Genomic DNA, 12,926 nt, shown 5'->3' with positions numbered 1-12,926 from the left:
ATATTTTGGTTTCAGAGCGCAAACATAAGAACACTACATACAGTGAGCATTCATATCTAGTTTTACGTTTTAATTAGCAATATATTCCTATATATACCAGAGATACAATAGCTATGATATTTTCTAAATTTTGATCCATTGGAACATACAGAAATATTTAACGTGCATATATTATTATTATTCACTGCTGTTTGTGTTTTACTATACCGCCGGCAGATGTCGCCATCGGGAAGTAAATAATAATGGCATCCAAAAAGAAGGAGAAAGTTAAAGCACGAGTACAAACACGTGGTGAATGGAAATCAGTGAAATTAGATCATTGGGATGACAATGAAGAGTTTGGAGATTTAGCTGGACTTGAAGTACTCGAAGACTATGATATTTTCACTACGGTAAATATGGTTTTAAGCATTAACAAGTCACTAGTCCTAAGTCTATCGTGGTACTACTGGTAGACTATAAGTATAAAGTATAACTAGTAATAGTAGTATTACTAGTATTACTAATACTATACTAGTATTAGTATTCTAATAGTATTACTAGTATTAGCATAGAAATTAGAATAGATACATGTATAAACCCAACAAGACTCAAGAGTAGGGTTACAGCCGAACGCCAACACCGTTTTTGCGTGGAGCCGCCCTGAGTGATTCACACAGGGGAGTTGTGATGTGTTCTTGGGGACAACGTACTTCCAATCTGATTTTATCCTAGCTGAATATGATGAATCTTTTTTCTCAATCCCGACAATTGCACCACCACAATAACGGCTCTCAAGACTGAAGCGTTTATATACTGTACTGTAGTGTTTCAAAAGATCGATCTGAAGAGCGGCTATTTATCCAACCGCCAAGAGCAAATGACGCGTCACATCTATATCTGCACGGCGAACTTTTCTCGGGCATCCCGTGATCCATTTACTCTTGAAACCCAAGTTAGCTGAGTGCTATGCGCATTGGGAAAGCTTGCGTCACAGCTAGCTCCAAGAAACGGTATTGCTAGGGTTAGAATACCGTTTCAAATTCTTGCCCATAAAACCTTGTAGTTGGCTCGGTATCCAACCATCGACACAACTAGCGTCACATGTAATAGCTCAGACAAATCTATAAACCTCTGGCTTGCTCGCGGTAACTGGGCGCTACTTATTTATCTAGTTATGCCGTATTTTCTGAGATTAATTGGATGAACACAACAAGAAAGCCGCCATGTTTGGTGCGACTAAAAATAGTAAAATCGGCAATGGACCTGATTTTCACAGTGCGTAGGCCTAAACACAAGGAAAGTACATATCTTCGCAATGATAATTATTAAGTTGTTGTAACTTGTAGATTGATGTTTCCTGGTTTTCAATGTTTTAATATTTATATATACGAGTATATGATGCTTATTTATGCTCGCGCCAACGCGAGTTGTAACGCTATGGTATGTTATGTCATTTCGGGTTTTCCGCGTTCCGATCGAAAGATTCGAAACGCATGCGTAGTGGAAACTTGGCGGTGAAAGTAAATTTCGGTTCGGCTCTTGAAATTTACACTGTGCACAGCGAACTAAGGTATTAGTTTTAATAACGACGCTTGAATACTATAAGATGAAGGTTATACTTAATACTAAACAAGGCAGAAATGCTTAGATGATCATTTTATTTGAGATATACGTAATTGTTCGGTAGTTTTTGTAGAGCTACAAGATTTTCCAATGGATGGATGTCAGGCTGTGTATATTGACGTTAGTCACACAGCCTGGTCGGGTTAGCGTCACAGCTAGGTCAACAGAAATGGCGGTTGGATAAATTGCTGCTCTTCACATCGATCATTTGAAACAGACTCGGTATATAAACGCTTCAGAGCCGTTATTGTTGTGGAGCGTAATGCTTGGGATTGAGAAAAAGGATTTGTGTTCCGGATAAAACCAGATTGGAAGTACGTAGTCCCCAAGAACGCATCATAAACTCCCCCTGTGTGAATCACTCAGGGTGGCTCCACGTACGCAAAAACGGTGTTGGCGTTGTAACCCTACTATTGTTGGGTTACATTATTGTATCTACACTAAGCAGTGCCGGTAGTGCACATGAAAATTAAAATGTGAGTAGTGGCATATGTCATATGTTTTCCAGAGTAAAAAGAAAAAAACACTTAAGAAGAAAACAAGGACATCAAAAAGTGACCACAATGCATTGGCAGGTAATGACAGTAACGGTGAACAGGATTGTAGGGAGAAGTTAAATAAAGAATTGGTGGATCCTAGGCTTGAGAGATTGACAAAAAATGTAAAGGGTATTATAGTACGTGGAGAATTGAAAACACATTCTTGGTGATACTACCACTGATAGTTAATGCCCGAGTCAGGTTGTTTTTAAATAATGACTTTATTAATTTAATCATTATTTAAAAATGATACTAGAGTAGCAATCATCTTGTACAGAACCTGTGATACAATCATGTGATACAATCAAAATCTTATCAAAAATGAAATTTTCTATACTTATATGCTATAAATCTGTTGAAATCCATGTTTTTCGATGGCAGTTCCAGATATAATTGATGAAGGGGACACTAATAATGAAAGAGTGAAAAAGAGAAAGAAGAGCAAAAAGAAGAAATTGTCAAATTCTGATAGTAATGACTGCAGCAGTCCAGATGTTGTGGAAAGACTATTAACAAAAAGTAAACTGAAAAATAAAAAAAATATAAGTAGATCGAGTACAGAAGAGATAACTACAAGCAAGCCTGAAACACAAAACATAAAGGCCAAGCATCTGACCAAAAACCTAAAAGACAATGCAGTAGACCCATCCGTCAAAAGAAAAGCTAAGCAAATAACCAAGGCAAAGCCTGAAAAAAAGAAGGCCAAAGAGAGTCAGATCGGAATGACAAGAAATAGTTCTAAGGATAATCAAGGTATTCTGAATTTGTTTTATTTTGCATTATATATGTTTTATTTCAAATCTAAACTTTTTATTGAGTTAATTTTTATAACCTTGTCTCAATATATTTTTTCATACGTTTGTAAGTTTGAGATATTGGATTCAAGATTATGCCCCTTACTAAGAGTGCTGTTGTCGTTTCAGAATGTGACATGGCGTCATGGAAGGATCTGTTCGTTCCTGCACCTGTGCTTGAAGCTCTCAGAGAACAGGGTTTTTCATCCCCAACCCACATACAAGCTCTCGCTCTACCATCTGCCATCCGTGATAGAATGGATATTGTCGGCGCTGCTGAAACGGTAGAGTTTTTCTCTGCTCACTCTCGAAATCAATTCTCCTTGCCATACAAAGTCAAGTTATTACAAATAGTTATTTATTTATTTTTTGATTATGTAACTACGTGGGAAGATATGGTTAATCTTGTAACTGGAAATCGAATTCCTGGCAATACTATAGCACTGTGTTTCATATTTCTGTGAAGATGAACGTATTCGCATTTCTTTTGTGTGTGTTTCTGCAGGGAAGTGGGAAAACCTTGGCATTTGGAATACCGATCATACAACGCATTTTAAGTCAAAATTCCACACGTCTAAACAGTCGGAATAAGTTCACAGGCAATGACACTACTAGTGGCAAAGCTGATTCACAAAAGATGGCAGCACTGCCTAATGAAGCGGAAGATCAACAAAGTGTTTTGCAGGAAGATAGTGGGAATGAATCTGAAGAAATGGAGGACTTGCCTGCACTGGAGGTGTGGGTGACATTGGGTTATACAGATTATGCACGTTATTTTTACTGGTAAAATGCCATAGTAACTATAACAGATTCATGATATTAGAAAATCACTGTTTATATGCAGCTAAGAAGATCTAAAAAATAACAGTCTTTGTTCTCCTAAGGTTGATGGACTAGGTTGTGTTGGATTTACCAAGGACATTGACTGTGAGGTAGAGCCTCGAGGAAAGCCGATCCCGATACCCGACGTGACAGGGCTGGATGCCATGCTGCAGCAGCCAAAGGCACCATCGAGGCATTCTCCCAGGAAGATGCAGGCGCTTATTCTGACGCCCACCAGGGAACTAGCCGTACAAGTGAAGAACCACCTGACCATTGCTGCACGGCATACGGACATCAAAGTGAGAATCCAGATGTAAATATTTACAGTCAGACCTGTGTATAACTGTTACTCAAGGGAAACAGCAAACGTGTTCTTCATGGGCCGATGGCTATTATATCTAGGTGGCTGTTAACATGGCTTTGACTGTGCACATAATAAGTATTATATTGCATTTTATATAATGTGAATCGAAAATCGTGATTGTAATATAGTATCATCCTCATTACATCAGTATGCAGGTTTACTTCCATAAGGAAAGGCTGAATTCAATAATGTGATACTATCTGTTCAAAAGAACAAATTTTATACTGATTGAGTTGAACGTAAAGAACTGTAAAACTAAAGAGGCTAGTTTTTGGTTCCAGCTGTTTTCATTACCAAGCTTTCATACATAAAAATGTTATATTATCTTTTATGAAGGTGGCTGCTGTTATAGGCGGCATCTCACTGGAAAAGCAAGCTCGCTTGCTTCGTCAGGAGCCCGAGATAGTTGTTGCGACACCAGGAAGGCTGTGGGAATTACACCGACAGGTATTTATCATTTGGATGAGGAAAAATATAACCAATGCAATACAGTGTGATTCAAACATATATGTTGTCGTAGGCATAGCTTGACAAGGAGATTTGATTGGCACACATCATATAAGTGGGAAAACCAGGCTAAATATGAAATCAGATAGAATTCATTAACAAATAGGTTTAACTTGGGTTAATGATTCGACAGAGGTTTCAGAGATTAAAGTCATACGTGCTTGTTGGGTAATTGGGTGCCTAGTCTCTCAGTATGCCCTTGTATGCAAGGAATGAACATTTTCCAATGTGCTGTTTCTACTATTGTCTGGGTTACTAAGACGATACCTGTCGACATGTGTTACTTACGTCGTCTGTTTCTCAGGGAACTGCTTACCTGAGTACAATGAAGGACATCCAATTCCTTGTCGTGGATGAAGCTGACAGGATGATTGAGAAGGGCCATTTTGCAGAACTGGCCAGCATCTTAGAGTTGATAAATGAGTGAGTATAGTACTCACAAGATGATGTAATACCCATTTTTTAATTGCAGGTATATAATTCATCATGTCCGTGATGTGCTTTGCACCGTTTCCATTGCTAATACTTTGTACATCGGATGTTGTGATATTTCTCTGCATTTAAATTGTGTGACTTATCTCATACTGTGTCAATCTATAGAATCGTATCCGGGCTCGAATTTCACCATGGCCTAGTGACACGCATGCATACTCATACATTTGGTGACCATGTTGAGCACTTGCACATTTTTCAGAAACGAAGAGGCAAAGAAACAACGGCAGACCTTTGTGTTCTCGGCAACACTGACCTTGATTCACCTTGGCCCCAACAGAGTTATGAAGAAGAAAAAGAAGCCATTGACAGATGTCACCCAGAAGCTGGGTGTGTATGATAAGTGTAAATTGTGTGTGGTGGCATAAGACCTGATGATCCGAGCTTTCAGAATTAGGAGTGAATGAGGAGTAAACACAAATTTTTTACTGACAAAGAAAATTCTATCTAGGCTTCAGTTGGGGCTACCTACTGCCATTTGACGATTTTATTATTGAATAATAAATTTGTGAGCAGTTAAATCATTCGCCAATTGTATTTGCCACTTGATGTAGTAAAGTCGCCACTGTTATTTATTTATTACATTTTGCGAAGCTGGCGAACGCCAGCGGTAGCTCTGTAAATTTATTCTGCATTTTATATCTGTTTATATTATGTACACATAGTTTATTTCTCATAAGTAATAGCTTTGCACATTCAGAGCATCTGGTCAGGCAGATCGGGATCAAGGAGAAACACAAGGTGATAGATCTAAGCACGAAGACAGGGACTGCTGAGCGCATCCATGAAACACGCATAAACTGCAGCTTGGCGGAGAAGGTTGGTGCTCTAAGTGGAAAGAACTCGGCAGCTGCTGTGTATTAAGAATTGAATGGGTACTAAAGTGGTGGGTGAAACGATAATAAGGGATGGCTGTAATTAGGTCTGTAACGATCCACCGAAATCGAATCGGATCGAGATTCTCTTCCTTCGATCCGATCCTCGATGTTTTTCCCCGTATTTTCGATTCCACTTTATACCACTTTTTTCCTCCAATAAATGGCGGCACTACGCTATATACTGGAGTGTTACCAGAGCATATAAATCACTGATTTATATGCTCTGGTGTTACTCACCAATGTTACTCAGCGCCTGTTCAGTGTATATATACTCCCTAGACTCTCTAGTCTATTCACCATTTAGTATTCATGGGCAATTTCTAATAATTTATTATTGCAAAATAATGAAAATATAAAAAATAAGATAACATTTCAATATTTTGGGAATCGATTCGAAGGAATCGACGATTCGAAGGAATCGACTCGAGAGGCTAATATCGAGAACCGGATCGAATCGAGAGGCTTGTTTATCGTTACAGCCCTAGCTGTAATGCAGGGAAGTGATGTGAGAAGGGGAGGAGCGGGTGGGAGAAGGAGCAACCTACAGGGATAGTGGGTGATACCAAGAGCAATAAGATGATTATGTTATCTGATATATTTGCTACAACTCTATGTTATTCTAGTATTTTTATATATATATATACAGGGCTTGAAACTAACGCTCGCCCGCTCGCCCGAGGCTAGTAGAAATCAGTAAGGGCTAGTAGAATGTCTGGTCTGACCAGCCCTGTTGGCGAGTAGGAATGCCTACCAGATAACATATTACTAGTACTTTTTCAGCAACTACTAACCCGACCGAACTAGTAATAAGTAATATAAAATTTGCGTGTGCAAACATAATAAAATTGCAAAACCTAAACTAAAAAGCAACAGTCACAGTACCTCAGACAATAAAATCGGTTCCAACCACCATGCTGCTCTATATTCACGAAGCCTCATGCAATGCCCTGCACAGTGTATATACGCAAATACGGTTCTGTTCTACTTTCTGTGTGTACCGTTCGTGGAACGGTTAGTTAACTTAGTTTACGTTTCAGCTGAACGCTCAGGGTTAAACACTAGCAATCCTCCCCTTTATACAAGGGACCGATGAGATTATTCAATTTGACGGTTGCTAACATTGTAATCAAATTAGAAAACTCAAATTTACTATATCGGATTGGAATCACCCAGTGCATGAATATACGAATCCCAGTCCTATAAGTTCTATAATTAACCGTGAATAGTAGTCGCGATTATCAGGTACTAGTTATGAAAATAACAGGCTCTTAAATCGCTAACAATTCCAGAACTGTTATTCTAGCAGCCTTGTTAAATGACGATGTTCATTCCTAACACTATGCATAACACACTTACTGTGTGGACGCTATCACCACTTCAGTCAAGCTAAGCAACGTACGCTACAACTAACAAATCTGCAGACTAACACAACAGGATACACTCGTACATAACTCTATACATAGTACTTCGAACAACTAGCTAACCGAAACTCTGTGACTTGTAGTAGAGCACATTACAAGACTATAGAGATAGAAGTGACAAACGTTCAAATTAATGCATGAACTTTCAGTATTTCCGTAGACCTGACTAATATTCTATATCGTTAACTATACGGAATATCCTGCTACACGTAAAACATAGAAGCCGGAGATAGCGTAGATAGTATTTCATGTGATGTAATTAAGACGTGTGTATATATATATACAAAGCTAATGATAACACTCATAGAAGTTACAATGGCAGATATAAGCGCAACTCGGGAATATGGGCGTATTCCACCAGGCGAATTATTCTACTGCGGAGACCTGTGGGAGCTGATGATTACGCTCGGCGGAAATCTCCGGCCTACTGAATTATCCGTGTAGGGGACAACCCCGTTTTGTCTATTTTAGAGAGCAAAGATGCTGCTTCACGGCACTAAGTGCCCCATGAACTTAGTGCTAATAAGCGCGCATACAAAAGGAGGAATAATAATGCGCGGCGTGAAATAGAACTATTCCTCGTTGTAGACATCTAGGGTATTTATTAGGCTCTTGAAGTATATAAATATAAGCACTAGTTATGTATATATATATATAATCATATAGGATAGCGTCCGACAATACTATGCGAAGGTCTAATCTTCACAGGCAAGGCAATTCGACAGAATTGCATCTGTCGGAGCGTCAAAATCAAGAAGCCCAGATGCCACCCACACTCCGCCCCGCAGCGCCCACACCGCTTCCCGCTGCAAATGACAAAATTGTTGCTCACACTTGCAGTAGCCTACAAGGCGGCGACACTGTATCTCAGAAAAAGGAAAAGCGGCTCGGGAGTATTTTAAGGAGGCTAGTAGATTTTTATAACAGGGTCACTAGCCCTGCTGTGGCTAGTGAACATTTTAGGTTAGTTTCAAGCCCTGATATATATATATAGTAGAATAAATAATACATACACATATACATGCTGGATTTAGTGATGTATAGAATTGAGGTTTTATTCTGTTGCTGTCAATAGCACATCTTCTCATAGCGTGGCCGTGTGAATGAAGTGTTCTAATGTCAGCCGTGGTTGCTTCTTGCAGGACATGTACATGTACTACTTCCTGCTGAAGTATCCTGGCCGCACGCTGGTTTTTGCAAACAGCATCTCGTGCATACGACGTCTCGCACCCATCTTCACCCTACTGCAGCGCAGCGTCAAGGCATTGCATGGGTCCATGCAGCAGCGACAGAGGCTCAAGAACCTTGAGGCGTTTCAGAGTAAGCATGCACGCGCAAGACACACCGCATCATTTGTTCTTCGATCAGATTGATATTTGTTTGTTTGCATTGTTTAGATACGTTTTGTTGTTTTGTTACGTGTAAATGTCTTCGTGCTTTCAGCTATATACCACGCCTTCATTTTCGCACTCAGGTTGGATATTTTCACTAGAATTTGGGTCTTGGCCCTTTCAGTATGCGTGCCACATTAAAATGTTATGCTGTCTGCACTGTTATCCTTTTTCTACCCTTACTAGATGAGCTCGTACTGTAGCGCATACGTGATTGTTCTTGATTTTTAGAGGATGAAAACGGGTTGCTAATGGCAACGGACGTAGCCGCCCGCGGACTGGACATTCCAAATGTCAAGCACGTCATTCATTACCAAGTGGCAAAAACATCTGAGGTGAGCAGTGTTTGAAGAATGGTATTAAATGGCTTTCTAACAACTACTAGCATGCCTAAATGATAGTGAATGGTATTGGATAAGAGAAACATGTCCTATAAGGCAAGGTTTTTAGGTTACATAAAAAGCTCAGTTAATAACAGAATTGGTTAGGTAAAGCACACGCGATTAGGTCAGGGAACGGTATACCTAGTAGGTGATAGGTGTAAGTGGAGGGTATCAGCTATAATTTGGTTCGTAAAGGTCCTCATAAAAAGATATCATCAGGGGTTAATAATGACAAATTGTTAGTCATTATTAACCCCTGATATCATATATAGAGAAAGAAGTCGGGTAAGAAAATTATGTCTGATACAAGTAGCGGGTCAGTGAATTTTAGCGGCTAATAGCAGAGTGAAGGGTTTCAATCGTGTTCCAATGCTGTTTGCAGAGCTACATCCACCGAAGTGGTCGTACAGCTAGGGCAGCACAGGAGGGCGTCAGCGTGACGTTGATCTGTCCGGATGAGGTGCAGTATTACAGACGTCTCTGCAGGACACTGAATAGAGGTCAGTCAATCTACAAACGTCGCCATGCATTTCAGCTAGCAATGCATCGCATAGTGTTATAGCAGGTGCTGCCCAGAATCTTTGGCTATATGTTTTGTAGTTAGAACAGATTTCTTTTAGAGTGTGTGCCTTCAGGTGTCATACCTCATTGCATCTAGAGTGCATGCATTTAGTTCGAACTGGTTAATTTATAGCGATTATAAGACTTTTACCCCATATTGTCCATACACCATTATGGTGGCCGAGGGCTGCCACTACAATTTTACCTCTGAAATAAATAAAAGCAAAAAAAAAAAAATCAAAACCAAATTCAAAACAAAATCAAAATCGAAATCAAAATCAAAACGAAATCAAAATCGAAATCAAAATCAAAATCAAAATCAAAATCAAAATCAAAATCAAATTCAAAATCAAAACGAAATCAAAATCGAAATCAAAATCAAAATCAAAATCAAAACGAAATCGAAATCAAAATCAAAATCAAGATCAAAATCAAAATCAAAATCAAAACGAAATCAAAATCAAAATCAAAATCAAAATCAAAATCAAAATCAAAATCAAAATCAAAATCAAAATCAAAACGAAATCAAAATTAAAAGTAAAGTGAAATGAGAGGGGGAATAAGAAAGAAGGTTCGGTGGAGAAGTGGGACCGAAGGGAGAAGGTGTGCGCGAGGGGGAAAAGGGAGATAGGTGGTTGGAGGGAGGGGGAGAGAAGCGGTGAGATATGGAAAGGGGGAGAACGAGCTGGTGAGGCGAGGAGGGGAGAAGGGAGAAGGGCTAAGGAGGGGGAGAAGGAAGCGGTGGAGGAGGGATCAAGAGACGTGGTGGAGGAGGGGAAAGCTGGTGAGAAGGAGTAAGGGGAAGGGAGAAGGTGTGCAAGAAGGCGAGGGGAGAAGCTGGTGAGAAGAGGAGGGGAGAAGTCTGGTGGAGAAGGAGAAGGGAAGCAAGAGAAGGTGTGGAAGAAGGAGGATTGGCGGAAGCTGGTGGATGAAGAGGGAGATTCTCGGTGGAGAGAAGGAGAAGGCAGAGAAGGAGGGGGAGAAGGGACTGGTGGAGGAGGATGGGAGAAGGAAAGCTGGTGAGAAGGAGGGAGGGGGAGAAGCTGTCGTGAGCTTCGCTCCTTCCCCACTCAGCTTCCTCCCTCCTTCTCCGCCCCGCTCTCCTCTCTCCCCCTCCTTCTCTACCAGCCTTCTCGCCCCTCTTCGCAATCTTTCCTCTCCACCAGCTTCTCCTTCTCACGGCCTCCTCCTCCACACAGCTCCTAACTTTACGGCCATTCGCGTACCCTGATTGTCATCCCCTTTTCCCACGCCTTCTTCTCGCCCGTCCAGGTCCCAGACTCACTCTTCTCCACCGAAGCTATCTCTCCCACACTCCCCTTCTCCCAAGCCAGCATTCAATTCCCCTCTCCTTCTTCTACTTTCTTCTTTCACCCTTCCTCCTTCTCCACCCAGCCTTTTCCCGACTTCATCCACAACCCTTCTCCCTTCTCCCCTCCTCTTTCAACACACTCCCTTCTCCCCCTCTTACTCCTCTTCTCCCTTCTCCCCCTCCTTATCTTCTCCCTTCTCCCGCTTCCCCTCCATCCAACGCTTCTCCCTTCTCCCCCCCTCCTCCCACCATCGGCTTCCCTTTTTCCCGCCTCTTCTCTTCTCTTCCCGTTCCTCCTTTCTCCCACGCAGCTTTTCTCCCCCTCCTCCTTCTCCGCCACCAGCTTTCCTCCCTCCTTCTCTAGGCATCGACATTACCTTTTTTCTATTCTCTTGCCTGTTCCTCCAGTAATCACACGCCTAATCCTCTTCTCACGCAAGATCACAGCCTTCTCCCACCTTCCGCGCAACCTTCTCCAACTCACACAGCTTCTCCCATCTCCTCTTTCAAAGAACGACACTCCTATCTTCCCGCCGTCCACTTATCCCCTCTCCCTTCTCACCCCTACCTTATCCCCTCCCGCCCTTTCCTCGCCTTTCTTCGGTCCCTGCCCTACCCCCTCTTCAACCTCGACCCTCGGATTCGTTCCAGAGATAGAAATACAGGACTAAAGACATTGAAAAGGCGCTCGCTGTCCCAGTTCACTCGGCCCCCTCTCCTCCCTTCCTCCTTCTTCTCTCTCCAACAGCTCTCCCTCTCTCCTTCTTCTACCACCGTTCTTCCTTCTCCCCTCCTGCTTCTCCACCAGCTTTTTCCGCCCTCCTCACAGCACCCTTCTCCCTTCTCCCGCCTCCTCCTCTACTAGCCCCTTCTCCCCCTCTTCTTCCTCCTTATCCCGCTTCTCCCCTTCTCCGCCTCCCCTCCCCACTCTCTTTGCTCCCTCTCCTTCTCCTGGCCTCTCCTCTCCACCACCTGTTCTTCCTCCCTCCCCCTCCTTCTCCACCAGCTTCTCCCCTTCTCCTTCTCATCAACAGTTCCTCCTCCTTCTCCCCCTCCTCCTCCACTCAGCTCCCTTCTCTCCCCCTTCCCTCCTGCTTATCGCCCTTCTCTCTTCTCCCCCTCCTCTCCCACAGCTCCTTCTCCCTCTCTCCTCCCCGCGCTCCTTCTCCACCACCTGCTTCCCTGCCTCCCCCTTTCCTCCTTCTCCCAAGCCAGCTTCTCCCTCCTTCTTAACCAGCTTTCTGCGCGCTTCCTGCCACCCCCTTCTCCCTTCTCCCCCTCCTCCACCCAGCTTCTGCCCCAATCTTTCTCTCACGCCACCTCTCTTTCTCTCTTCTCCCCCTCCTCCTTCTCCACCAGCTTCTCCCCCCTCCTCCTCCGAAACCTTTCTGCCCTTTTCCCGCTCCTCTCCTTCTCCTCACCCAGCTTCTCCCCTCCTCTTTCTGTTCTCCACCACCTTCTCTTCCTTCTCCCCTTCCTCCTACTCCACCAGCTTCTCCATTCCTGGAACTTCTCCACCCCACGTTCTCCTTCTCCCCCCTTGCTCCTTCTCAGTCTCCAGCTTCTCCTTCTCCCGCTCTTCATTCCTAGCATATGACTTCGCCACACGGTATCGTATCTTATCCACAACGCCGCCAGTGGTATTAGTCCACTGTCCATACGGGCCTCCCGCACTAACTTCATTGTAGGGCGAAGGATATATGCCGAGTGAAGTGGCGACCGGGTACCCAGTCTATATTGGCACTCGTCGCGGCCAACGCGAAAAACTGATTTCACATTCTTTGGCAGCTCTCGGCCCCACCGCGAAAACTGATATTTCACATTGGCAGCTCCTCGCCTAACCAGGCTGTAACTCAT

At 42.7% G+C, this 12,926-nt stretch overlaps 1 protein-coding gene across 1 annotated transcript in view; it reads left to right on the top strand.

Moving 5' to 3' along the window:
- Nucleotides 1-216: 216 nt before the first annotated feature.
- The window catches only part of LOC106816649 (ATP-dependent RNA helicase DDX24-like), a 17,890-nt gene continuing 5,180 nt past the window's right edge, over nt 217-12,926 (top strand). Inside the window, exons 1-13 of the mRNA XM_014821274.1 lie at nt 217-392; nt 2,114-2,180; nt 2,526-2,897; nt 3,068-3,222; nt 3,444-3,674; nt 3,823-4,059; nt 4,461-4,571; nt 4,936-5,054; nt 5,326-5,453; nt 5,824-5,942; nt 8,565-8,742; nt 9,045-9,148; nt 9,579-9,696. Coding sequence (XP_014676760.1) covers nt 243-392; nt 2,114-2,180; nt 2,526-2,897; nt 3,068-3,222; nt 3,444-3,674; nt 3,823-4,059; nt 4,461-4,571; nt 4,936-5,054; nt 5,326-5,453; nt 5,824-5,942; nt 8,565-8,742; nt 9,045-9,148; nt 9,579-9,696 — 2,089 coding nt within the window. The 5' untranslated portion in view covers nt 217-242. The remainder of the gene's footprint in view (nt 393-2,113; nt 2,181-2,525; nt 2,898-3,067; nt 3,223-3,443; nt 3,675-3,822; nt 4,060-4,460; nt 4,572-4,935; nt 5,055-5,325; nt 5,454-5,823; nt 5,943-8,564; nt 8,743-9,044; nt 9,149-9,578; nt 9,697-12,926) is intronic.

Source organism: Priapulus caudatus, unplaced genomic scaffold (genome assembly GCF_000485595.1).
Source record: "Priapulus caudatus unplaced genomic scaffold, Priapulus_caudatus-5.0.1 Scaffold1442, whole genome shotgun sequence".
Classification (NCBI taxonomy): Eukaryota; Metazoa; Priapulida; class Priapulimorpha; order Priapulimorphida; family Priapulidae; genus Priapulus; species Priapulus caudatus.
This window is presented reverse-complemented; position numbering and strand designations above follow the sequence as displayed.